Source organism: Nyctereutes procyonoides, unplaced genomic scaffold, assembly GCF_905146905.1.
Source record: "Nyctereutes procyonoides isolate TBG_1078 unplaced genomic scaffold, NYPRO_anot_genome, whole genome shotgun sequence".
Taxonomy (NCBI): domain Eukaryota; kingdom Metazoa; phylum Chordata; class Mammalia; order Carnivora; family Canidae; genus Nyctereutes; species Nyctereutes procyonoides.
In genome coordinates, this window is record NW_026575125.1 from 79458371 (window position 1) to 79485243 (window position 26873).

The 26873-nt window shown below is 44.4% G+C and overlaps 1 protein-coding gene across 5 annotated transcripts in view; it reads left to right on the forward strand.

Moving 5' to 3' along the window:
* The first annotated feature begins 261 nt into the window (after window positions 1-261).
* Window positions 262-26873, forward strand: part of MID2 (midline 2) — a 110039-nt gene continuing 83427 nt past the window's right edge. The window contains exons 1-2 of one of the 5 annotated variants that reach the window (XM_055338712.1): window positions 262-572; window positions 14954-15669. In XM_055338712.1, the coding sequence (XP_055194687.1) occupies window positions 15010-15669 (660 nt within the window). In that variant the 5' untranslated portion in view covers window positions 262-572; window positions 14954-15009. Of the gene's footprint in view, window positions 573-905; window positions 1270-1793; window positions 1816-14953; window positions 15670-26873 lie in introns of those variants that run through there. The other 4 variants (XM_055338710.1, XM_055338713.1, XM_055338709.1 and 1 more) reach the window with 4 other exon arrangements.

A 26873-nucleotide genomic window follows, 5' to 3' on the forward strand; every position in this document is an offset into this window, starting at 1 on the left:
TGGATGGCTGGCATCTGTCCTATTGTCCTGTTTAACGACCCTCTTGTTTTGCCCATCAAGGATTTGGATGTGCAGATGAGACTCTACTCTCTTTTGTTTTTCTAAAATTTTGGTGGCTTTAATCCATCTCCACAACTTCTGCCCAAGGCCAATAAAACACAGGCATTCTCCCTTTGTAAAAAGAAAGAGGGGTTGGGTTTCCTTCAATTGTCTGCCCTTTTATGTGTCCTCCACTATTTTTGTTTTACTTGGTAGTTAACTTTGCACCGGAGCGGCTTCATCTGAGAACCAGTGCGGTGGACCTAGGCACTCTCTTGTCGTTGCTGGTGGCGATGGCCTTTTCCTTGTTCTAAACTGGTGGCTTGTGCGATCAGAGGGTTGGCGGGTGGGAGAAGAGTTTGGCCATAGTCTTCCTTCTGCATTTCGTACACATTCTGCGCTCTCTCTCTCTCTCTTTCGCGCACACACACATACACACACGCGCTCGCACACACACGCCCGCTCGAGCCCCTCTCGGTGTGTCTTCCTTCAAGATGACAGGGCGCTGGAGAAAAGGCTGCTGGAATCAGCTGGTAGGTACCGTAGTAACCCGAACCCCACCCACCCGCTGCCTTGGCTTGCTCAGGTTTCTCCGGTCACTCCAGCCAGGGGAGAAAACCTGTAAACGCGCCTCCACAGGAGGGGCTGGGGGAGCTGGGAGCGGCGGGGGTGGAGGAAGGTGAGACCGGGAAGGTGGTCAAGCGCCCCTGGTACCCGGGGCCCTTCGCAGTGTTACCTCGGGGCGCCAGCCCCAGCCCTGTTTGCCCCCCACCCCCCTTTAAGTAGGGATTGCCTTTTTTTTTTTTTCCTCTGCGGCGGCGGAAATGACAGTGTGGTGCTGCCGTGGTGTCATGGTGCTGCCCCTGGACGAAAGGGCTAAAACTCTTTAAGTTCGTCTCTGGAGACCCAGCTGTGGTAGCGTCGCGGCTGCCGTGCTGTCTCTCGCGGGGCGCGCGGGCGGGCGGATCCCGGCTGCTGCGCGGCGGCGGCGGCGGCGGCGAAGGCGGGCGGCGGCCTAGAGAGGCGGCGGCGGCCCGGGAGCTCGCGCCGGAGCCCGAGCCAGCTCCCAGCGGAGGCAGGCGAGCGCCCGGCGCCCTCGGGCGCGCCAAGGAGATGGCTGGCACCCGGGAACGCTATGGGTAAAACGCGCCCCCTCGCCGCGGCCCCGGGAGCCGAGGGGCACCGCCCGCGCTCCGCTCGACCCGGACTCCGGTTCCGGCCGCCTCTCAGGTGCCATTGGGGCCCGGCACGGGGCCCAGGGCCCCGGGGCTAGGCGGGGCGGGGTGACGGGGCACCGCGAGGCTCGAGGTGGCGGTGTCGGCGGTGGGGGCCCCGGCCTGGTCTGGGTGCCCGTCGCTGCCCTCTTGGGACGGAGTTTGCACTCCGGGGTGTGGGGCGGGGGCGGCCCGAGGCCTCCAGCGCCCCGACTCGCCCGGCGCGGGCGGTCGAGCGGCTGCCCCGGTGCCTGTGCGGGAGTCTGGGAAAGGGCACCGCCGCCTTCCCACGCTCCCGCGGCCCATAGCCTTCTTGACACGCGCGGCGCCCCTCGACCGGCCCTCCACGCGGCAGTGGCTGCTGCAGCAGCCAGGGATGCTGCGGACACCCTGCCGGCGGGGAGGCCAGATGAAACTTAATCCCTTTTCTGCCAGGGGAGCGATTCCCGGGTCTCCGTCTGGGTGGTTCCTTATTTCTGGCCTAGCCTTGAAACCAGCTCAGTGGGAGAGGGGGAAAACTTCTATATGTCCAGAGGACAGACTGCGACCGTACCGGGGAGAGGTAGGGTTTTTCCATTCCTGCCTCTTAAGAATGGAGTAAATAACGGCGGAGTAGATTTACAGAAACAGTTTCGGTAATGATGAGCTTTAGGCTTCTTAGTACTTTGTGTGTAGCACATTATTTCTTGGAGGCGTTTTGTGGTTTTGTGTTTGTGTGTGTGTGTGTTTGTTGTTTGGTTGTTTTTTTTTCTCTTTTTTTTTTGTTCTCCCTCCCACCCAAACCCCACAGAGCAGGAAATTGGGATCCTGGGGTCTTGAGTTTTCTTCACTTTCTCTCTTCCATGCTCCCTTACCCTTCTTCGCACTCACTTGCCCTCTTCCTGCATTGTCACACACCTACCTGCCCACCCAGGTCTCCCAGCAGAATGCACCATCCCCCCCAGACTAACCCCCACCAACCTGCGTGCTCCACCTGCCTCCCAGCCCTCCAGCCTCTTGCTCCTTTTGAGGAGCAATTTGCCTTTTTCAGGATTTCTGAGTGTGGGGTAGGTGCATGGTGATGGTTGTGTGCCTGTGAGGAGGAGCCCTGATACAGGAATATAGTGGAAACTGTATAAAAAGTTCAGTCATGTATGTGGTTGATTCCTTGGATTCTCTAGTTGGGCGGTAAGGGCTGCCTTGAACCCTATTCTGTTCCCTCCCAGTGCTCTCTAATCACTTCTCTGGTGATGTTCCAATAGAAGGGAAATGCTGAATAATAGGGAGCTTCTGTCTCCTCCTTCTGGCTTAACCCTACCTGATTACCCCAACCCTCACATGCCCCCTTTTCTCCCCTCTGCAATCCTACTGACTGCCCTAAGGGAGAAACAGTCTGCTATTTTTATATATGCCTGCCCAATCAATTACCTTAATATAGATACATAATGTGAATGAGATTTTTCCTGGTCGTTCCTCACAACTGGATTTCTGTGGTTGAAATATGGGTCTAGGAGTCAGGAAGATCAGAGAGTTTATCCCAAATAAACATCACATTGGTTTTATGGCCCTAGGACATTACTATGACCTTTCTTTTATACTTGGTGTACTTGTGTAAAAGGCGTAATACTGTATACTGGGTATTTTGAGGCTCTGCTTGGTCTTTTGAAGATGAAAGGGTTCTATAAACTCTCAGCATTACGCTTTTCAAATAAAGTGCTTCATTTACCTTTTTATGGGGATAATAGCTGGACTGGGTGTGAGGAGGAACCCTGGTTTAGTGGAAACCCTAACTTACCATCGTTAGCCACCCTCCACCCCAGGAGCCAAATCTATCACCATACTCAGGACTCTGTTGTTTGTTGTTCCTAAAGCATGTACAACTGAATGAAAACATGCATAAAACTAGGCATACGGAGTAATGGTGATTATTTTAAGTTGAAGCTTGAATCATATCTAATGTACTCCAACCTAACAGTCTGAGTCAGACTCATTTGCAAACATAACCTCACCCATTTTTAGCCTGTATGGGGGCAGTTAATTTCTACTGAAAAGCGGCATAAATAATTTTAGGCCTGGCAATAGGAGCATGATTAGCATCTAGCAGCAGTGAGTCAACAATATTTACTGAGCACCTACAATGTGCAGAGTTCTCTGCTGATGGGGCCAAAGTCCAGGTCTTGGCCTTCATATTTGGCCTCCTCATTTGAGGCCTCCTTCCTTACCTGCAGCACCCGGAGTAGGACAGGGAGGAGCAAGACAGGGGTAGAAGCTAGGGAAAACAAAGGGCTGATTGGCTCCCTCTTTCATGACCACTAGATCTCACCTGGCACGTTGTACCTTCCACGGCCACCCTGGGAAGCCCTGCTACAGGCCCCAGTGACTTGGTTTCCTCATGACTCTATCATCTGAACAGCGCAAACTGAGATGAAATTGGTTTAGTTAATCCCTCCTTGGACTGCATGGCAACTTGCTCCAACTTGCAGATCTTAAATCAGTGCCAGGGGAGTCTCATAATTGCATCCAAAAATTGCTCTGGGTAGTGAGCCCGTCCATTCCCTCATCCTTCCATAAAATCTGCTGATGCCATGACAGTTGAGAAGGAAACTGCAGGAGGAGTAGGTCTTTCCCACTCAGCAGACCTCGTTGGCTTGGTGGAAGAGGAATGTCCTCTTTTCACTCTCTCTATCAGGACTCAGGTTCTCTCTTTCCCAGCGGAGTCCAGACCCCTAAAAAGAGGTGAGGGCAGGGCTGAGGTACAGGATGTGTTTGGAATGGCTGTTTCCAGAGGCGCCTGCTTGGCCTTCTGTGTGTCTGTCATCCGGTCTTCGTGGATCTTGGTAACTCCCTAGCTGTTAGGCCATGTGATTCTGCTGTTGGTGGAGGCCAGTGGAGGTCAGGGTGTGCTCTATTTCTGTTTAGCGTGATGGGTTTTGTTTTGTTTTGTTTTGTCTTATGTGCAAAGGGGAAAACGAGGCACTGTGTTTGTGAAATGCCTCCTCACTTAAGCTGGGGAGGTCTTAGAGCATTGCATCATCAAATTATGACATTTAACATGTTGATCATGGATATATGATCAGGAGAGTTCAGGAGAGTTCCCCGTTGTTCACTTTTTGATAAATGCCACGTTGGTACTAAGGTAGTATTATGGTGATCTCTCTATTTTGGATCTCTCAAGAAACATTGTGTTCATCACTGAGCAGTGTAGAGCAGAGGCTAGAAAAGCATTTCACAGCCAGTGTATTGGATCATGCTAACGAATGAGAAGACCAGATGAGTGGTGTTGGGACAAGAAGTTAAAACTCCAGGGATCCTCCTGTGCAGACTGCTGGCTATTTCCCTTTTTATTTCCCCTGTCTTCCAAGGATCGATAGGTTTTTCTGTCTATTTTCATGAATTAAAACTCTGCTCCAAGTCTTCCGTGGACCCTAGGGGTCTGTAGCTCTTCCTCCTGTTCTCTTTTTCCATCTTCCCTTTCTCTATGACTGTAGGCAGACATAATCTTTTCGATACTCAATCTTCCAGCTCCTGTATTTCCTTTAGAAATCCTGAGCTGCTCAGACTGCTAGATGGGTTACAGTGTGGGTAATGGAGGAGTTTGGAGCAATGTCCCAATGTCCCACCATTCCCTTCTCCATGTGGGGTTCACCTGAGTGCGCACTAGGATGTTGGTTCAGTCTAAGTTGGTTGGCAAAGTATCATTAGTAAGGCTTGTCCTATTTGGGTTCTTGTTTCCCTGCAGAGCTCTGACTGCTTGACCTTGGGCTCTGCCTCAGCCTCTTTCCTAAAGGCCAGACTCCTCTGGTTGATGAACAGAGTTCCCAGTCTTTGGATCTTTTCTTTCACAGAGACCAAATGATCTGATAACAAACTCATTACATAAACTCAAATCCTCCTGAACTGGAAAAATCCCAGTATTTACAGTTTGCCCAGTTAGGAGCAATAAAGCATAGGCCTGGTAGACAATGCTAATGTAGGACGGTGACGTGTCTGAATGTATACAGCCCAGAGAGAGAAAAATGGTTTACAGTCCAGAATTCTCAATCGCTTTGTCTATAGCCCTTTGTTCAGTGTTGCTAGGATCCATGTGATTCCCCAGGGAGTAGAAGCTTGATTTCAAATAAGCTTCTGTTCTCTGTCCCTTGTTTCTGACCTGAACTTGGGGTGCACTCAAGCCTAACATTCAACGGTATGCCCTACATACATACATTGCCGGTTTTATTTGTAGAAGTGGAGAGGACTGCCCATCCAGGTGTGTCACTGAACATTTAAAAATTTACAAATATTGCACTGGGCAAGAGAGGTTTGGAAAAGCAGTCCTCGAGTAGATTGAAACCAGGACTGACTGGTAGCAGTGGGTAGATTGAGTTTGCTCTCCAACCTTGAAACTGCTAGTGTATTCTGCATGAAGATAAAGGTGTTAGGAATTGTACCTAGGATGCCTGTCCCTGTCAATTATCATGTGTTACCTTGGCAAATCCTTTTCTTGGTTCCTTAGATCTTTTGCCTTTTTGGCAGCTGTAGGGCTTTTAGTTCTGCTATCATGCTAGTCATTTTAATGTTTATGATGACTCTATTATATAAAATGGCCAATGGTTGGATGTAGGAGCTAATTGTGGTAAAGAAAACATCATTAAATCCACATATTATAAAATATTTAGTAGGCTTTAGTAATGTTTTAGACAGGAACTGGCTCTGGTGCTCAACCTCCAGTCCTGAGCTCTCAGTGCATGATAAAAGCTGAAAAGAAGAGAGCCAGTTCTTTCCTCCTGTGTGTGGGGGGAGGGAACTCCAGTCTAACGGGAGACATAGGAGCGTAAGAAATAACCACAGTCAGACACATGGTCCTCCAGAAAACTTGCGGGGGAGTGTGACTGTTCTCCATCACGCCAACCATGTGTTTGGGACGAATTTCCAAATGTTTGCTGCTTTCCTCAGTAACTTGCTTTGTATCTGTCTGTCTGTGAATGTATGATGAGAATATCTCTATTTGCAAAGCAAGTTGATAATTTTATTTTAGGGGCACCTGGGTGGCTCAGCGGTTGAGCATCTGCCTTTGGCTCAGGTCGTGATCCTGGGATCAAGTCCTGCATCGGGCTCCCTGTGGGAAGCCTGCTTTTACCTCTGCCTATGTCTCTGCCTCTCTCTGTGTGTGTCTCTCATGAATAAATAAATAAAATCTTTGAAAAAAATAATTTTTTTTATCCTCCTGTGATTCTGGTAAGAGCCCACCAGCTGGGTAGGATCGGTATTTTTCAACCTACAGATAAGGAGGCTGTGGCCCAGACCATTTAGATGTCTTACCTAGGATCACTCAGCTAATTCAGTTTCGAGCCAGGACTATAACCAGGCCCTATTTTGAGGCTCAAATGAGATAACGGCTTTTTGGAACCATTTTGAAACTATCAAATGGTACACAAACAGAAGATGACTGTTATTATTAGTTATGCTTAACTGGCCACCTAGCCTCGTTTTTCTCTGGGTTTGTGTCTTTAGTCCATGTCCTTTTAGGGTGAGAATTCTATGCACTGGTTGTCTTTTATGTTCCCAAATGATTTTTTCCCCCAGCTTCAAGGGGTCCTTAACTACTAATAGCATTCCAGGATTCGGTTGCCTTTCTTTTCCATTCCCAGAGGTGTTCTCATTAGTTTGTACTCCCCATGGGACCCCCTCTCCCCGACCATTGTCCTCTAGGAACACCCATTATATCTTCCTTGAGGACAGCAGGCAAAACTAGCCACTGCTCTCCAGCATCTTGGCTTGGCCCAAGGAAAGTAATGCATTTTGTTTGTACCATGATGATATCCTTCACTGGTCAGCCTTTCTCATCACACCAATAGAGGAGATTTATGGATTTTTTAAAAAAGATTTTACTTATTTATTCATGAGAGACACACAGAGAGAGCCAGAGATATAGGCAGAGGGAGAAGCAGGTTCCCTGTGGGGAGCCCGATGTGGGACTTGAACCCAGGACCCTGGGATCACCACCTGAGCTGAAGGCAGACGCCCAACCTTTGGGACACCCGGCACCCAGAACTGGAAGGCATCTTAAAAGAGATCCTCTGGTAATTCTAGCTCAACTTGAAGGACACTTTACAGTTAGGGAAATATCAGTGTAAAGCCGACTCATTCTCTCCTCCCCTGAGGCAGGGATATGGGTTTGTAATTATTTAAAGAAAAAGCTCAGGGATCCCTGGGTGGCTCAGCAGTTTAGCGCCTGCCTTCGGCCCAGGGCATGATCCTGGAGTCCCAGGATCGAGTCCCACCTTGGGCTCCCTGCATGGAGCCTGCTTCTCCCTCTGTGTCTCTGCTTCTCTCTCTCTGTCTGTCTCTCATCTCTCGTGAATAAATACATAAAATCTTTTTTTTTTAAAAAGAAAAAGCTCATGGGACATTCCTGTTAATATCCTGAAGAGTGTTTATTTTACATTAATTTGTTTTTTAAACAAGTCATACGGCCCAGCTCTATCCTTCTCCAGCCCAGAGGTCAGGCTTGGTTTCACACTCTTGGCACTCTTGGTTTTTCTCTGAAGGAGGGCAGGGGACAAGGGGGGCACCCATGGCTCCTCAGGGGGTAGTGAGAGCCGAGGGCCACACTCTGCAAACCTAGGAGATAAAAACTAGAAGGAATCCAAACTGCTGACACAATGGAGGCTTTTAATTATGTTCAAATAACATTTGAAATAATCGAATTCTGCGAAGTGCAGATCACAGCTTTTCTCCGTGATCAGAGTTAACGGAATGTTGGATTTGGAGGGCATTGCTGAAATCAATCTTTCATTTTGTAGGTGTAGAATGCATTATTTTTATCTTAATCACCTGCACCGAAGCTCCTCCTTTGTATCTCCGCTTATGCACACAGCCTTATGATACCTTCTTATCATTTTTTTTTCTCATCGACTTCTGTTTTTCAGGGGTCTTAGCCCAAAGGGGTTGCAGGGTGAAGATAAGGCAGGCAGAAACAGTGGTATAATAGAGCAAGGGCAAATCTGTAAACATACATATGTGACTACACGGTGGTACCTGAATGTTGCAGAAGGGAACAGATCAGTGTCTGCGGATGTGGGCATTTTTTTTTAAAGATTTTTATTTATTCATGAGAGATACACACAGAGAGAGAGAGGCAGAGACACAGGCAGAGGGAGAAGCAGGCTCCATGCAGGAGCCCGACGTGGGACTCCTGGGACTCGATGCTGGGACTTCAGGATCACGCCCTAGGCTGAAGGCAGGTGCTAAACTGCTGAGCCACCCAGGGATCCCTGGGTATTTGTTTCTTCACGTGGCAATTGGTCTGCCCTCCCAGGCACTTCATCAGTGCATTTTTATGACAAACCATTGTGTTTTCTGGCAAAAGCTTCCTGATTACCTGTTATCGGGTGGCACTCTATCAGGCTCAAGGCTCACATCCTGTCTTTATCTTTAGCACACTCTCTAATTCTGCATAAATTAGTAACTCACAGAGTTTTGGAAGTTGCAACAGTTTGCTGTTGTTTCATTTTTGTCCTGCTGCTTCCCTCTGTCCTTTTTAAAAGTATATTGTGATATAGGAAGCCAACTATTTTTTTTAAGAGTCTTTTGGTTTTTATTTTATTTTTAAATATTTTCTTTGTTTATTTGAGAGAGAAGGAGAATGAGAGAGTGTGAGCAGAGGGAGGGGCAGGAGGAGAGGGAAAGAGTTAGAGAATCCCAAGCAGACTCTGCACCAAGCATGGAGCCTGACCCGGGGCTCTATCCCAGGACCCTGAGATCATGACTTGGGCTGAAATGACCCAACTGAGTCAGACACCCAACTGACTGAGCCACCTAGGCGCCCCTGGTGATTTTTAAATTAATAAAAATTGGGACCTGAGAATTTTCTGACAACCCTTGATCATTAGAGATATTCTAGGGTATTGCAAAACCTAGGCAGAGAATCACCAACCTAGAAAAACAATGGAAAGAAGTAATTGAGTAGGGTTTAGAATGACTACATAGTTATATAGATGGCAGTGTAGTATAGTGGTGAACTCTTCACATTCCAGGATCAGGCCTGGGTTTGAATCTTGTTTTTTTTTTTTAATTCAGATGTATCGTAATATTCACCATTTCAAGGTATACCATTCGGTGGATTTTAGTATATTCACAAAGTTGTGCAATAATCACTACTAATTCCTGAACGTTTTCTTCATTATCCTCAAAAGAAACTCTGTACTCATTAGCAGTTACCCCACCCCTCTTGTCCCCTCCCTTTCCCCAGACCTTGGCAACCACTAATGTATTTTCTGTTCTTATGGATTTACCAATTCTAGGCATTTCATATAAAGAGATTCATACAGTTTTTGGCCTGCTGTGACTGGCTTCTTTCACCTACCATTGTGCTTTCAAATTTCATCCATGATGTGGTATGGATCAGTACTTTGTTACTTTCTCTTGAGGTATAATATGCCATTGTATAGATGTAACACATTTGTTTATCCATTCATCAGTTGATAGATATTTGAGTTATTTCTACCATGTGGCTGTTGTGAATGATGCTGCTATGAACATTTGTGTACAAGTTTTTGAGTGAGCACATCTTCAATTCTTCTGGATCATATGCTAACTCTGCTTTTAACCTCCTGGGGAATTGCCAAACTATTTCCTAAAGCAGATGCACCATTTTACATTCCCACCAGCAGTGTTTGAGGTTTCCAGTTTTTCCAAATCCTTGCTGACATTTACTATTTAAAAAAAATATAGTCATCCTAGTGGGTGTGAAGTAGTAATATAGCCATCCCAATGAGTACGAAGTTGTATCTCAATGTGGTTTTGATTTGCATTTCCCTAATAGCTAATGATGTTGAGTATCTTTTCTTGTGCTTACTGATCATTTATTTGAGTATTATCTTTGGAGAAATGTTTATTCAGATCGTTTGCCCCCTTTTTGGTCTTTTTTATTGTGGAGTTTTAAGAGTTCTGTTTATTTCTAGCTACTAGACCCGTATCGCATCTATGACTAGCAAATATTTTTTTCCCATTCAGTGAGTTGTCTTTTCACTTTCTTGATGGTGTCATTTGCAGCACTGAAGTACTAAATTTTGATAAAGTCCAATGTATCTATTTTTTTCCTTTGGTTGCTCATGCATTTGGCATCATGTAGGAAACTCTTGCCTAATTTAAGTTCACAAAGATTTACACCTGTGTTTTCTCCCAAGAGTTTTATAGTTTCTGCATGTTCATTTAGGTTGTTGCTTTATTTTGAGATAATTTTTGCATATGGTATGAGGTAGGGCTCTAACTTTGCTCCACACCCCCTTTTCTTCCATCTGGATAGGCAGTTGTCCTTATACCACTTGTTGAAAAGATTATTTCCTCACTGATGTGGACTTGGAATCCTCATCAAAAGCTATTTGCCCATAAACATATGAGAATATCAGTTGATTTCTGGATTCTTAGTCTTATTCTAGGTTTGAATCTTAGTTCTGCTACTTGCAAATAAATGTGATCTGGGACAAGTTACTTTTTTTGTTTGTTTGTTTGGTAATAATACTACCTATCTTGTAGAGGGTCACTGTGAAAATTAAATGAAATAATGCATGTAAAGGGTATAATTTAGTGCCTGGCACATAGTATGTGCCAGGTAAATTTTAAGAGGAAAGCTGCTTAGATAATCAAGGAGGGAGTGAAAATGTGAGATAGTTGAAAGGGTGCTGAAATATTAGGAGTGACAGAACAAGGTGGCCTCATAAATGAGAGAAATGAACAGATGTTTGAAGAAGTTGAAAAAAAATTCAGTTTCCCGGTCTCGGCTAAAGCATTTGCTAGATGATGATAAAACAGAACAGAATAAGGGCACCTGGGTGGCTCAGTGGTTGAGCAGCTGCCTTCCACTCAGGGTGTGATCCTGGGTCCCAGGATTAAGTCCTGCATCGATAGGGCTTCCCACAGAGAGCCTGCTTCTCCCTCTCACTATGTCTCTGCCTCCTTCTGTTGTCTCTCATGAATAAATAAATCTTTAAAAAAAAAACCCAGAACAGGATAGAAACAGTATAGAAAAGTTACTTATCATAGGCAACAGATTGTAACCATCTTATATTATTCTTTATAGAGCTGACATCACTTAAGGTGGATCATTTTCTTCTATCAGGGACTCTTTTGAGAACATTTTGAATGCCCTGGACAGCCCTCTTCCCATGAGAATGTATATATGACAAACACACAACATTCTTCAAACAGTTCTAAGAGGTTCTGAACTCCCTGGTTAGAAGTCCTGTTTTGACCTTATTGGAGGTAATGCTGAGCCATAGCATACTTTTCAAAGCTTAATTTCATCATGAGGTTCAAGTGTCCCACTTACTCCAGAACAATATTTCCAAAAAAAAAAAAAAAAAAGAACAATATTTACGATTTCAGGGAAACTCAAAGAGCTCTTCCTCTTGTATGGAAGAAATTTGTTTGGCACACTCCTAAGATTTAGAAGAATACCACAGAGACCTCAATTGCTTTTGTATCAGTCTTAACACATAAATGTCTTTCAGCAATGCTCCTGACTGCCTGTCATTTTGTTTTGTTTTGTTTTGTTTATAAAGATTTTATTCATTTATTCATGAGAGACACAGAGAGAGGCAGAGACCTAGGCAGAAGGAGAACCAGGCTCCCTGCTGGGAGCTCAGTGTGGGGACTCATCCCAGGACCCCAGGATCACGCCCTGAGCCAAGACAGATGCTCAACCACTAAGCCACCCAGGTGTCCCCCAACTGTCATTTTGGAGGGAGGCCTCACTCCACTCTCCCAGGCAGTTTCCAATACAGACATTGAAGAAGGCAAACTTGCAGTTCCGGAAGAGATAGTAAGAAAAATGTAGTGTGAGGTGGAGTTGGGTCTAGAAGAAAAAGATATGATTCTGGAAGGGACTCGGAATGAGGGACAGATTCAGAGAGACTCAGGGGGACACAGAGAGACAAAAATAGAAGCGGAAACCCACTGTTTAGAAGCCCTCTTGTGAATAGTCAAGATAAACCTTAGTGGAGGAGGTGAGAGGATTGAAATAAAGGTGTAGGGGAAAGAGCACAGGCACTGGCATTAGACTGATCCAGTGCACTGGGTATATATGTTCCTGGTTGATTTACTTAGCAGGGCTGAGCCCCAATTTCCTAGCTGTGATATGGATACGGTAATTCCTTCCTCACAGGCTTCTTGACAGCATTTAATGAAGTAATGTGTGTAAAGTGCTTAACACCACTCAGAATACAGGAGGTGCTCAATAAATGCTAGGTCCCTTCTTCTGACTTCTACTTTAAGGGATCCTTCATTTCACAATTAGTGAATACCCAGTATGTATGAGGCACTGTGTTCTGAATAAAAATACAAAACAATCGATGCCCTCAAGGGGCAGGGAGAGTTGGCTGGAGACAGAGATATGTAAATGAAATAAAACAGAAGGTTCTGGAAGCCACTAGTGGTTGTGGTGATAAACATGTAAATGAGAGAACTCCTAGGTTTATAGGCTTGGTTAGTGATATTCATCAGATAGGGAAAACTGGAAGAACAGGTGTTTTGGGTTTTGGGTGGGGGAGGGAGGAGAGAGGAAGGATAGCAAGTTCATTTATGGCCATGTTGAACTTGAGTAGTGGAACAATCAAAGGATATACTCCTGCCTGGAGCAAAGGTTGGAATCCATCATCTCTAACTAAAAGTTTCTTCCACTTTTAAGGTCTTGTGATGTAGGCACAATGTAATTGTACTCTTTCATCTCTATTGGTGAATGCTGATAGGTATTATAAGCTACATATTGCCAGCCAACAATTTTGCAGCACTCGTAAATCATAAACAGAATAACCGCATGTCTCATGTTTTAAAAACGTAGTTATACAGTCAGAACTTACCAAACCAACCATGAGTGGCTGTTTTGCCAGAAAGACTCTTTACTTTTACTTTACTCTAAACTTTTTCCTATAGATTTCCATTAAATAGCTAGTTCGTTTAGTGCACCTAAGCGGTTTGATCTAGAAACAGCTTTTGGGGATGCATCTGGTGTTTTTATTCAGTGGCAGAATCAAAACTTCAAGCCCCGGTGAGGGTCTTCCATGATAGTAAGATGATGAACAAAAGTTATTCACAAGCCAAAGACGGCTTTCTCTTTTCTAAAAGTAAGATTAACACCTTCTGTCGATAAGATAGATTTTTTTCCTTAGTTAAGGCTAGCTTAGAACATTTATGTGTGTTCATTTTAATTAACAGAAGACCCATGGCAATATCTATTATGTTCAGCTCAGAAATGGCTGTGGGAGAAGAGATAGATTGACCAAGAGATTGGTTTCATTAATTTCATTAATTGGGTGACTTCTTTTTCTCTGCGATGCACATACCAAAATGAAAATTACCAGATGTGGAACTGGCTGGCTCCTCACCTTGCTAATTTATATCTGGGTGTTGATTTGCATCTTGTAATGTTTTAGGAAGTATGAAAAGACACATGGGGAGGTGAGCTTCATGGTAGGCTTGTGCTAGTTCAGTGAATGTGTAATAATAAAACCCAGCTGAAACCAGAAGGTAATATGTCTTCATTATTGATCAGCATCTATTGCTGAGTTTGTTGAAAAGTGGAAGTCCTTTCTCATTGAGCTTGATGAGATGAAGAGCTTGCTGAAGGTGAAGGAAAGAAGTGAAAACCAGTACCATTTATCTCTAGTAACTCAGTTTACTAGAAATGGAACAGAACAGGAATTTCCATGAGTGACACCAGGAAATAATTAGAGTTCACACTCTGAAGAATTTATTATTCTATGCTGAGCAGTCCTTTTTTTCCAAAGCTTGCTCTTTTTCACCCAGGCTCTCAGAATGGAATCATTTCAAAAAGTAGAGAGTTTGAAATATGGCCTTTTTTCCTTCCCCTAGATGTGAAATAGGCACAGCCCCTTTATTTTACCTTGAAGGAAAAATACAGACCAGTATTGGAGAATGGAGATTGAGAATTTTGCAGGGCCTCAGGCTCATCACAGTCCAGGACCAGAGATGTCAGTGGATAATATGTGAGGGGTCTGATCTGCACTGGTCTCATAAGTTGGAATAGTTATGTCAGCCAGCAAACCAGGATTCAGAAGTGACTACTTGGTTCTATTTATTAGTGCAGGAACATAAACTCACACATTTGTTGAAAACAAGGTTTGAAGCGGGGGTGGGGAAAGGCTTTTTTAAAAAAAGATTTTATTTATTTATTCATGAGACACACACACACACACAGAGAGAGAGAGAGAGAGAGAGAGAGAGGCAGAGACACAGGCAGAGGGAGAAGCAGGCTCCACGTAGGGAGCCTGATGCGGGACTATATCTGGGACTCCAGGATCACACCCTGGGCTGAAGGCAGGCACCAAACCACTGAGCCACCCAGGGATTCCCCAGAAAAACTTTTTTTTTTAAATTTTTTTTATTTATTTATGATAGTCACACACACAGAGAGAGAGAGAGAGAGAGAGGCAGAGACACAGGCAGAAGGAGAAGCAGGCTCCATGCACCGGGAGCCCGACGTGGGACTCGATCCCGGGCCCCCAGGATCGTGCCCTGGGCCAAAGGCAGGCGCTAAACCGCTGCGCCACCCAGGGATCCCCCCAGAAAGACTTTTTGATTAATTCCCAGATTGCTTTCCTATTGCTCCAGCCCCACTGGAGAAGCTAGCGTGCAAAGCCTCCATTGGCTAGTGTGTGACTGTGCTACATCCACGTTTCCTTCGGAAACGCCTAGTGACTCTTGCTTTGTATTCCTCGCAGGTGAAAGCAGAACCTCTGTGGTTCTTAATGCCTCAGCAGGATTATTTTCACTAAAGATGGAAACACTGGAGTCTGAATTGACCTGTCCAATCTGCCTGGAGTTGTTCGAAGACCCCCTTCTGCTCCCTTGTGCTCACAGCCTCTGCTTTAGCTGTGCCCACCGCATCCTGGTCTCAAGCTGCAGCTCTGGTGAATCCATTGAACCCATTACTGCTTTCCAGTGTCCTACATGCAGGTATGTTATCTCGCTGAACCACCGGGGCCTGGATGGCCTCAAGAGGAATGTGACTCTGCAGAACATTATCGATCGCTTCCAGAAGGCTTCAGTCAGTGGGCCCAATTCCCCCAGTGAGAGCCGCCGGGAAAGGACTTACAGGCCCAGCACTGCCATGTCTAGTGAGCGAATTGCTTGCCAATTCTGTGAGCAGGACCCGCCCAGGGATGCAGTGAAAACATGCATCACCTGTGAGGTCTCCTACTGTGACCGTTGCCTGCGGGCCACACACCCCAACAAGAAACCTTTCACCAGCCACCGCCTGGTGGAACCCGTGCCAGACACCCACCTTCGAGGGATCACCTGCCTGGACCACGAGAACGAGAAAGTGAACATGTATTGTGTATCTGATGACCAATTGATCTGTGCCTTATGCAAACTGGTGGGACGTCACCGAGACCATCAGGTTGCGTCCCTGAATGACCGATTTGAGAAACTCAAGGTAAGGGATCTGGGAAATGTCTCTTATACACCTTGGTCTCTTTACACACAATTGTTATACACACTTAGCAAGTTCCCTAATCAAGCTAGGTCCACTTGTCCTATGTAACAAGTCCATTAACCCCCAAGTTATTCTCGTGAGGAATTGCCTACTCACTCACAAACTCTCCCTGGGAACTGCTTCATCAGTGGCACAAACCTGTTGCATCCCTTCACCTCTGGCCAGTTCTGGATGAGTTAGCCCCTGGCCCGCACCACACCAGTAGCCTGCCCAGGGAAACAACACCCTCTGTCCTCTGTCAGTGACATATTGCACACTATCTATCTTTGTCATGATCTTTCTGCCTGTTTTAGGTATGTGAGTACCTATGTAGGTGTCCTGTAATTAGCATACGTGCTGATATGCCTGCGTGCGGGTATAGCAATGGGAAGGTTGGGTGTGTCTCTGTGGAGGTGTGGGTGGAGGCGTCTGAGTGTATCTGTATGTAGGCGAGAGATTTTTTTTTGGTGGAGGACAGTAGTACATATGTTTGTCCTCTTGACATGCTAAAGAAACAGGTTTGGCACTCCGCTTGCCAAAAATTGCCCTCCAGCCCTTAGCACAGGGCTGATTCTAAGCCTGCCTCACAAAGCAAAAGCAAAACAGAACAAAAGACAAAAAAGGAATTTCAGTTTACTACGAAGTCAGGGATAATCAGCTGTCTGAACTCAAAATTTCAACTGCAGGCAATAAGTATTTAATCCAGTGTTAGATGTGCCAACGTGCAGTTTTGTTTTGTTTTGTTTTGTTTTGTTTTTTTGAGTGTGTGTGGGTTGGAGACTGAAGCACTGGGCTGCAGTTGCCTGCCTTGGAAGTTTCCAGTATTTCATTGACGTTCATTGGACAGAGTTTCCCGAAGTTGTCATGCTGTATATATAATATTTATGTGCAAGTCTAAGCACCTATTTTGTAAAACCCTACTGCCTCATGTTGATGTTAACAAATGTCAAATCCAGCAAATTGCTTTATTCCCATGGCCTGCCTGCCATATGGTTTAACTTCTCTTAAGAAGGGAGCTGTTTAGCAGAAACTCCAGGAAAATAAAATGTTTATGTGACTAATGAGATTACCACCCCCCAAATAGGGGCTGGATAGATAGACCAGGGTGGAAGGAAGACCAGGATAGGATGGGAGGAGGGAAGAAAGGAAGTGGAGATTTTCCTCTTGCCATGCCCCAAACAAGTCATGGTAACTCATCTAAACATTTCATGAGGTTGGTGAAGATAGCAATACTCAGGATGGGATATATTTTCCCTCCCATAATTTGTTGCACGCAATATTGAGAGTGGCCACGCTGACAGTGGTTTGTGCCTTTTGTGATTTTTATTTATATCTAATATGTACAGATTTGTACAAAGTTCAGTGTTTGTGGATTCCACTCAGGGTGATATTCTTACTTGCTTCCAGACTATGGTGAGGAATAATCTCATGGACTCCCATTCTTAGACTCCTAGGATGCCAGGCCTTGCACTTGGTCTAGTCAAAGCCTTACACTATCATGTGGTATAAACTAAGACTTTGAGGGGTTAAGTGATTTGGTCAAAGTTACAGGATTGGAACTGGAACTCATCTTCTGCACTCTAAGTATCCTTTCTGCTGTAGCCTGCTGCCACTTTGTTTTGGACCTCAGTTTTGCCCATGAAATGTGATTTGAAACTTAACTTTATGCTCTGGCAATTGTACATTTCATGGGTCACAGATAAACAATTAACAGCATCAAGGAAAGGACATACTGTATAAACTTACAGCTTCATAATGGCAAGAGATGGAGGTGGGGTTGCAGGAAGAGTAGGGGATGTGGAGAGGATGGGACAGTCTCTGCCAAATATTTGCAGGTGTTGGAACTATAATAAGGCACTGGCCTTGAGAAATACTCCAAACAGAAAACTCTGTATCCATATGTATGATTGAGATAACAAAAGACTGGATAGAATAAGCCTGTATCTGCAGAACACCAGATTTTGAAAACATCCGAAAACATGAAAACACTGGATGATTGATTAGATATTTGGCATAATGTGGCTATAGCCCAAGTCTCTAGGGCTGGACAGAGCACAAAAGTATTTTACCAAAAGATAATTTAGTATGTAACTAATCAGTAATTTTTGGAGAAAGAAAGGCCAGATTTTGAATTGTTCCCCTTTAATTTTTTAAGGAAATGTGCAGAAAATTCTGATTTTAAATTAAGCGGAAACTTTTTTTTTTTTGCTCATTTTTTGGACTGAGAGTGGAAACATATGAATCATTCCCAACTGTGTGGTTTGTTATATTGTCTGGAACATCTTGGACTTTGGGGAGGGAGAGGTGCTGTTGCTGTTGCTGCTGCTACTGCTGTGTGTGTGTGTGTGTGTGTGTGTGTGTGTGTGTGTGTTAGATGTGTGAGGATCACTTTGGTGTCCAAGTGTAAAGGGCTATTAGTTCTCCATATGAAGCGGAGAGGAAGTTTGACGTTTAGTGTCACATATTCTCACTTCTTTGGCTTAATTTTATTTTATTTTTTTTCTTTGGCTTAATTTTAATTTAGAAAAGCATTTGGGATTATTCCCTTAATCTGCCGAATTCTTCCCCAAGGAGAAAGGAGGAAGCTGGTTGTCAGAAGCTATGGAGGAGATGGCCTTGAGCATACTCCTCTGGCCCTGAAGAGCATGGGAGTCCTACAGGAGAAGGGGGGGTATGATAGTACATATATCTAGGGGTTTTACTTTTGGCCCATAAGTGAAATGGTGTTTATTTGTCCTTTTTGGTTCTGGAGCTTCACTGTTGGCCTTTATAACTACCCTATTTGTACTAACCTCCCTCTGTAGGATTAGTGGTCTCTAGTATTTATTTATTCAATGAAGAATAAACACACTGTTATAAGACAAAAGGTCGGAATAACCAGAAGCCAGCCTGTCTTCTTAACATGTGCTCAAAGTGGATTAGGGGGGTTTGGGATACTTACTATGGTTTATTATCATTTTTTATTTGTCCATCCTAACTACATGTCCTTCGGAAGGCAACCAGTGGTTCAATTAATTCTTCAATTTCAAAGAATAGTTTTGTTCCCAACAGTTATTACAGTAGAAAGGCCTATCAGAGTAATTATTTCCTCCATTCCTTCTCTTTCCACTTATGTGTCTCAATATATGATCTTAGCTCATGACATGTGGCCACATTTCTATAAAAATGCTTCACGTGTTAAGAGTTTTCATCAGCTCATGAGTTTCTCCCTGTAGAAAAGATCGATACTATTACATTAATAAATGTTGGCTTTAGGGATGCCTGGGTGGCTCAGTGGTTTATCACCCGCCTTCAGCCCAGGGTGTGATCCTGGGGTCCTGGGATCGAGTCCTACATCAGGCTCCCTGCATGGAGCCTGCTTCTCCCTCTGCTTATGTCTCTGCCTCTCTCTGTGTGTGTCTCTCATGAATAAATGAATAAAATCTTAAAAAAATAAATGTTGGCTTTGTAAAAAGAGGTCAAATTTCAGTGGCTCTGTATTGATGACAGATCTCAACTCGATATTCTAAGTCTGGTACAACTTGGTTCACATGCTACCCATCCATCTTTGCCCCCTACCACTCTCAAACGTAGTACCTTTATTCTGCCCAGATTAGCTTCCTGTCTGCTAAACATACCACTCATTCTCTTTTATGACTCCTAACTTAGACCTGTGCTCTTTTTTTTAAGATTTTGTTTATTATTTATTCATGAGAGAGACACACACACACACTCAGAGAGAGAGAGAGAGAGAGAGAGAGAGAGAGGCAGAGACACAGGCAGAGGGAGAAGCAGGCTCCATACAGGGAGCCGGATGTGGGACTTGATTCTGGGTCTCCAGGATCATGTCCCAGGCGGAAGGTGGTGCTAAACCACTGAGCCACCCGGGCTGCCCCTGAGCCACCCGGGCTGCCCAAGGTGCTCTTTCTCTTGACCTGCTTAGGAATCCTACCAATTCTTTAGTCCCCAGCTAAAACCCTTCAAGGCAACCCCAACACATCCCAGCTCTACCATAAATTTTTTGAGGCCAGACGCAGTATCTTTTATTTCTTCAGTATCCTCCTAGTGTCTTGCACACATAATATGTGCTCAAGAAATCCAAATGAGTGGAATCTTAATAATGGATCTATGGGAAATATAACAGTGTCTATAGCTTGCCTTAGCTCTCATCTTGTGAGAAATAAATCTGTCTTGCCATTATGACTACTTTAGGGGTCTGAAAAAAAAAGAATCTCCTGCAAACTACTGATAATGTTCAAAACCAGAGTGTTAAAAAAAAAAAACCCAGAGTGTTAGCAAAAGTATGGCATGTCCTTAATTTTAAGTGCCTATTCATTTGGAGTACTGGATTTTCCAACTGCCTAACCCTGTGGTGACATCTGTATAAATCAGATGTGATTATTATAATTCTCTTTGAGAGTGATGTCTTCACATTTCCATGCCCATAGCCTGCCAAAAATATAGCTGATGAAAATCAGGGGGAATAGAGGAATTTCCTGAAAGGAATAAACAAGCACATTTTCTTTTTCTCATTACATTTCCACAAATTCATTACTACAAATAATTCTTAAATGCAGTTGCACTTACATACCAAGGATCTCGTTGTTATAAAATATTACCTGGCACCAGAGTAAGTTTTTTGTTATGGGAAAGTGAAACCCACACCACACACACACACACACACACACACACACGGAAAGAGAGGCTGAGACAGAGCTCAAGATTGCTAGACAAAGAGAAGGGAGATGTGAGACTTGGAGAATGTTCAAAGGAAAGCCACAACGCCAGTTAAAAGGTTGGAAAATATGATATGATATTCTGGAATCTTATCAGAGTTGATAGCTTGCCCTTCTTCCTACTCAGTCACTCTGTCATCCACCCACCCATTGTCACTCAGCCACCACCTTCTCCCAGTCATTTGTCTGCTCACCCACTTGACACCCACTTCTGTCTGCCAAGACAGATACCCTCTCATCTTATCTACCACTGGGCATTTTACTATTTCGGAACCAGTATGACTATTAATATAAGAGAAAGAGAGAAATATCTTTATGAAAGCCGGGGTTGAGAGAGAGTATATTTGCATATATATGTATGTGTCACCATATATGAGTGTGTGGATTTCTGCATGGCTGAGCAGCTGAGAATGACTCAATTTGTTTGTCTGTGTATGTCTACGTGTGTCATTGTGTGGGAGGAGAGCATCTGTGTTAATTTTCTGTGGGCATATCTGTAGAAAAGTTGGGTTGAGGATGCCTGGTGTGTAAGGCCATAAGCATGGTGCCCCCAATAAGGATTATGGCCTTGGTAGAACCTATGCTGAGACTAAGGATCTCCCTAATAAATGAGCCATGCCATAAATGGTCATGATAAGAAGCTTCAGAGAGGCCAGGTTGGGTTATTAAAGGTGAGAGAGCAGAAAAATTTGTTTCTCAATTTGACTCACTTAGGTACTGAGCCACAGTAGCAAAATTATCATATAAGCAAAGTGTTTAAGTCCAGATTTGCACTCCCTACGATGTGGTTGGTGGACACGTATGTATGGGGTGAGGGTGATATCTGTCATAGGGTTTCTAAACTGGCTAAACTAGCCTTCAACCCATGATCAGAAAGTCATGCTTGCTTGTAGATCTGGCTTTTCTGTGGTCTCTTAATTGTCCACGACATGCTCCCAATGCTACACAACATGGTCCATTCTTTTTTTTAAAAGATTATTTATTTATTTATTTATTTATTTATTTATTCATGAGAGAGACACAGAGAGAGGCAGAGACATGGGCAGAGGGAGAAGCAGGCTTCCTGAAGGGAGCCCAGTGTGGGACTTAATCCCAGGACCCTGGGATCATGACCTGAGCCAAAGGCAGACATTCAACCACTGAGCCACTCAAGCATCCCAATCCTGTCTGTTCTTATTGGGCAAAGGAACATATTCTAGAAATATAATATAGGAAAGGAAAGATGATGGAAAGAATGAATAAGCCCAAAGAAGCAAAGTTGAAAGGGGAAAATGTGATAATGACAGGCATGTTCTCAAAGGGTTAATGTAATGAGGTAATGTCTTGTTCTTTATCTCCCCCGAAGACAGAACAGATAGCAACTTAAACCGTAGCACCAGGGATCAAGGCTAGGGATTCATTCATTCATTTAACAGACAATTCACGAACACTCATTTTGTTCACTGAAAACTCTCAACCATTCAAGTCATCATGGTAGGAGCTGGGCACACAAGAAATCAGGCACAGTCCCTGCCCTGGGGAGCTTTGAACTTAGTATGAGAGACAGATAAGTCCATAAAAAAATCCAAAGCAGTAGGGTATGTGCCATGACAGAGGCGTGCACAGGATGCTCGGGAGCCCAGAGGAAGAGTCTGTGAAAGGGAGGCATGCTGCTCAAAACAGGAAATCATGAATGAATTTGCTGGAGGAGGACCAAACTGGAGATGAGTTGACAGGACTTGGTGAATGGCTGGCTCTATGGTTACAGGTGATGGGAGAGAAAGAATTAAAAAGTGACTCTGGACTAGGAGATGTCTTGAAGAATAGAGGTATTGGGGATAGAAATGGGGTAAATTAGAGGAAGGTACTAGCAGTTTGGGTGGTATAATTTGACTTTAGATTTGAGTTTGATATGATCATGGGTCATTCATCAAAAGTTTACTGAACACTATTGGATGCCAAGTACCAGGAAGGGTGTTGGGATTACAAGGGTAAAGAGAGCACAGTCCCAACACTGGTGGAGCTTTTGGCTCATTGTGAGGAGACGGCTAGTTAAGGACACAGTTACAGGACAGTGTGGTGAGTTCTATGACAATGGAAGCACAAGGGATTGAGAGAGAACATGGGAAGGACATCCATCAAAAGAGACTTTGGGTGGGTTTGGGGATGTCCAGTTGGGGGATGGGGATGGAGTAAGGAACAGGGATTGCTGTAGCAGGAAGAAAATAGTTTGGTCAAGTATCTGGAGGAGGGAGAACATGGGGGTAATTTCAGAACTGAAAGGGCAAATGTTCTAGAAGGAGTTGAGATTCAGGCCTTTGCGATGGCTGAAAGATTAGGGCTAGAGACATAGATTGGGGGCCTTTAGTGCAGCGATAGGGTCATGCAGTGGTGAGCTGAGCAAGGGCCCAGGATTGAGCCTTGTGGCACACTCAGAGTCTAGAAGGTAAATATGAAGGAAGAGTATGTGAAGGAAGAAGGGAAGAGTGTGCATGAGAGGCAGGAACCAAAGAGGAATAGTTCGAGTAGAGTACCACATTGAGAACTCCAGGAAAGTCAATTGGTTTTGGTTCACTATCCTGTTATCACAATAAACAGTGGGTTTAGGTTTTTAGTACGGGTTTTATTTTAGAAGGTCCAAATAATAATTTACACGTTTAAGGCAGAGATAGAACCATGCAATCCACCTGAGGAGAAGGGCAAGAAAAAAAATGCAGGGTGGTCTGTGTAGCATTCCTAATGAGGGAACTAGGGGAGGCATGGGTCTTTGTGGAATGATGTCAGAACATTCTGGAAAGAAGAGGAATGGCAACCTGATTCGCCCAGCTTCGCTGGTTGAGGACCAGTCTTGGTCATATCTCTAACGAGCCTCAAGTAGAGTAGACCTTGGACATCCAGTGTCTCACCTGTATCTCATTCTGGGACATAGCCTGTGTCTACACAACAGCAAATAAATGTTTGGGGAAGCAACACACTCTGGCAGAAGGGTGTGGGCTTTAGTTGGTGGACCAGATGGTGTGTTCTGCTGTTGAAAGGCCATATGTAATTGATACATAAAGTGACAGACTGAAGCAAAAGCAAAGTTAGTATTTTAAGACAAGCAGTTAAAAAAAGAAAGCAGAATGTGACCCCAAAAGTGTGCTAAAATTTTTGGCTCCTGGATTTTGGAGATAGCTAGGAATATCAGTGAGCAGACCGAATGTCAAAAAAAAGAGCATGTCGATAAATAGTAATGGGGTCACTGGCTCAGATCGTTTTTAAAGATGGTGTTGTCTTCTGTGAATCAGGAAGGCTCAGGTTTGGGGTACATCGGCCTTTCTTCCCTTCCCTCCTCCCTCCGCAGCCCCAAAGGTTCCATTCCCACATCGAAGCAGTGGGGATCTTGTGTAGACTTAGAGAATGTTCCCCTCATGCCTTTTAGAAAATTGAAGAGTATACAGGCATTCGGTGGTAATTCTGCATGTTTAAATAGAGCAAGCAGAAAGGCTTCACCCCTTTTTAGGACTTCAGGGCTTGCCGTGTCAGGTAGGTGTGTATAAATGTGCTCACATATGTGTAAAAGACATACGCTTTCACAGAGCATGACAAGTGACAGTCGTGGTCGAGAGGGTGTACCATCAGGGAAATCTCTGGCTTTAAAGAAGAGGCAATGTTTGGTTTCTTGAGGGAGCCTGTGAGAAAGTTATCTGAAACAACGTGTATCTAGAGAAATGGGAAAAAAAATAAACCAGCAGTTGGGGCACCCAGGTGGCTCAGTTGGTTAAGCATCTGCCTTCAGCTCAGATCATGATCTTGGGATCCTACGATGGAACCCCAGGTCAGGCTCCCTGCTCAGTGGGGAGTCTGCTTTTTTCTCCTCCTCTCCCCCCTTCTTCCCCTCATGATTTTGCTCTTTCTCTCAAATGAATAAATAAAAAATCTTTAAAAAAAAAACCCAGCCCATCTCTTTTTATGAGATGCTATCTGGAAGAATAGCCCATGCCTGGTATCTCAGAAATGGCAAACATTTTCCACTTTGTCAAGGGTACAACAGAACAGTACACAAAGAGACCAAGCCTACGTGACACAAAGTGGAACTTGCATAAAAAACGGAACCGGTGTTGACTGTCAGGTTAGCTTACCCGGGCCTTTTAAAGTCCCAGTTACACCAAGCAGCCTAATATTCCCCTCCCGTTGTGTTACTTAGACACATGTAGAGTTTAGTAAACGCCGTGATGATATAGTCATCTGGAGGTGAAGAGGGTCTCAGTCTCGTGGTACAAATGCATCTCTAATCCCCACACAGGGAAAGCACAGAAGGAGGACCCAGAGGTAACCCCCTGCAGCAGGAAATTGGAGCTTCATCCTGCTCCCCTGCCAACCTCCTGTCTCCGTTTCCTCCCAGCAAATATCTCCATTCCAATCTCCCCTGCCACTTTGTCATGGTTTAGCTGTCCTTAGAAAGCTACCCTAAATAGGTTTGTACGGAGGGACCCGGGCCCGGTGATTCACTGGACAACACAGGAAAAGTGTTTAAACAGACCAGTGTTTAAAAACCAGACCGCAACAACACAGTAACAAAAAGACATGTTTATTTTTACATAAGGAGACTGTGTACACACACATACACACACAGAGGCACATGCATGCCCACACAGACACATATGTGCATGTATTTTCTTTGTCTCCTTAGCCAGAGTATAGGCAAGGTAATTATTTGGCCAAATCAATGCATGCGATCATTCCAGCCTAGAGTGGCCCAGAATTTCTAGTTCTAAATGATTCATCAGTGCCAAGCATGATAAGGAAGGGTGAGGAAATGAAATGCATAATTGCGGCAATTCTCCACTTTCCTTTGCATATATTCATTATTGAGAATCAATTCCAATTTGAGAGGAGGCTTTCATTCCTTGCAAATGAAGAGGAAGTGAGTAAAGTAAATGTTCGGGGGTTTTCCTCAAATTATGTCTCGGGATGTAAGAAAACAGTGGCAAAAAGCCATCAACAGATGGTGTTTTCATTAGCCAGAGATTTATTTTTCAAAGCATTTTCATATTAATGAAGTAAGGTTGAAATTAGAGTCATCTTGTCAGTTCTAGTTCTGTGTCGTTAAAATGTGCTGGCATTCTGCAAATTGCTAAGGGGCTAGAGCAAAATAACCATTTGCCATAATTTTGTGATGGTAATCCAAGGTCCATAGTAAAACCAGACCCCAAATTATGTGTTCGACCCTAATTTTTGTTTTCAGTGGCTTTACAGAAGCTGTGAGTCTCAGTGCTAGGCCATAAGTGAGGAACACACAGCAGGGGATCTTAGTCCTGCTCTGCCCTATGAATTATTTATAGTCTATTAGTTTCATGACAAGTGTTGCAACAGGTTGCATGGACTTGTTAGAAAACATTTTCCCCATGGAACCCTGTGTTTGAATGGTAACACATTACAGTCTGAAGCACAGATTTCTAATACTGTATCTGCTCTGAGTTCCTCAGTCTACATTTATGCCTACCTAATATGTCAATATGGTCAATGGTGAGACATGGGGTTTCCATTGCTCTGTGAATCTGGACCACTGTGCTCGTAGAAGTCATAAACGGATTGGGTTCGTTACCAATGCCCCCTGTCTAACCTGAGCTGGACCGTTTCACCAAACTGTAGCTCTGTCTTAGTCACCACCCTCTCCAGCCAAGTTTTTGGAGATGAGTTCAGACTTGCTGCCTCCACATCATCACAACTGACTGACTCCCTAACTCAACATTTTGACATCTGCTTCCAAAACTTGACTGTAACTCCTTTTTCTAGAGGTCACTGGTGACTTCCATTTACCAAATCCAACTGCGTTTTATTATTAGTTCTCTTATTTCTTGCCCTCCCTGCATACTCAACAGTGACAAATCCTTTCTTGGACTGTATTTCTCTTAATCATCCTCTCAGCTTGGCCCAGACCTGCATTACCAGCTGCCTTGAATAGCACAGCTTCCTCTTAATCAGTGCCCCTGCTCCAAGGCTCTCCTGTTCCAGTCAGCCCTAGATATTGCTGGTAGGTTGAGCTCATAACTGCGGCCCAGATGTTGTCAAAAAAGAAATAGGCACAAACTCCTCACCTCAGCATTCAAGGCCTTCAAAACTGGACCTCCGGCTCCATTTCCAGCCTCATCCCCCACTACTCTCTTGTACCTTCTGTTCTAGCCAAATTCAATCTCTCTCCCCCAACATGTCTATATACTTTATTCACTTTGACTCAGGTTATTCCCTCCGCCTGGGACCCCCTGTCCTCCTCCATCTATGTTTGTTAAAATCCTACTTTTACTTGAAGACCCACCTTAGTTTCACCTCCTCTTTCTCTTGGAATATTCACTGCACCCTCAACAGAGTAGGTGCTCATTACCTTTTGTTGTATTCAACCGCTGAACTTCTGCCATTCCTTTTTTTTTTTTAATTTCTTGACATCTACTTAGCTAAAAGATCATATCCGAATCATTAACTGCTGCCCTC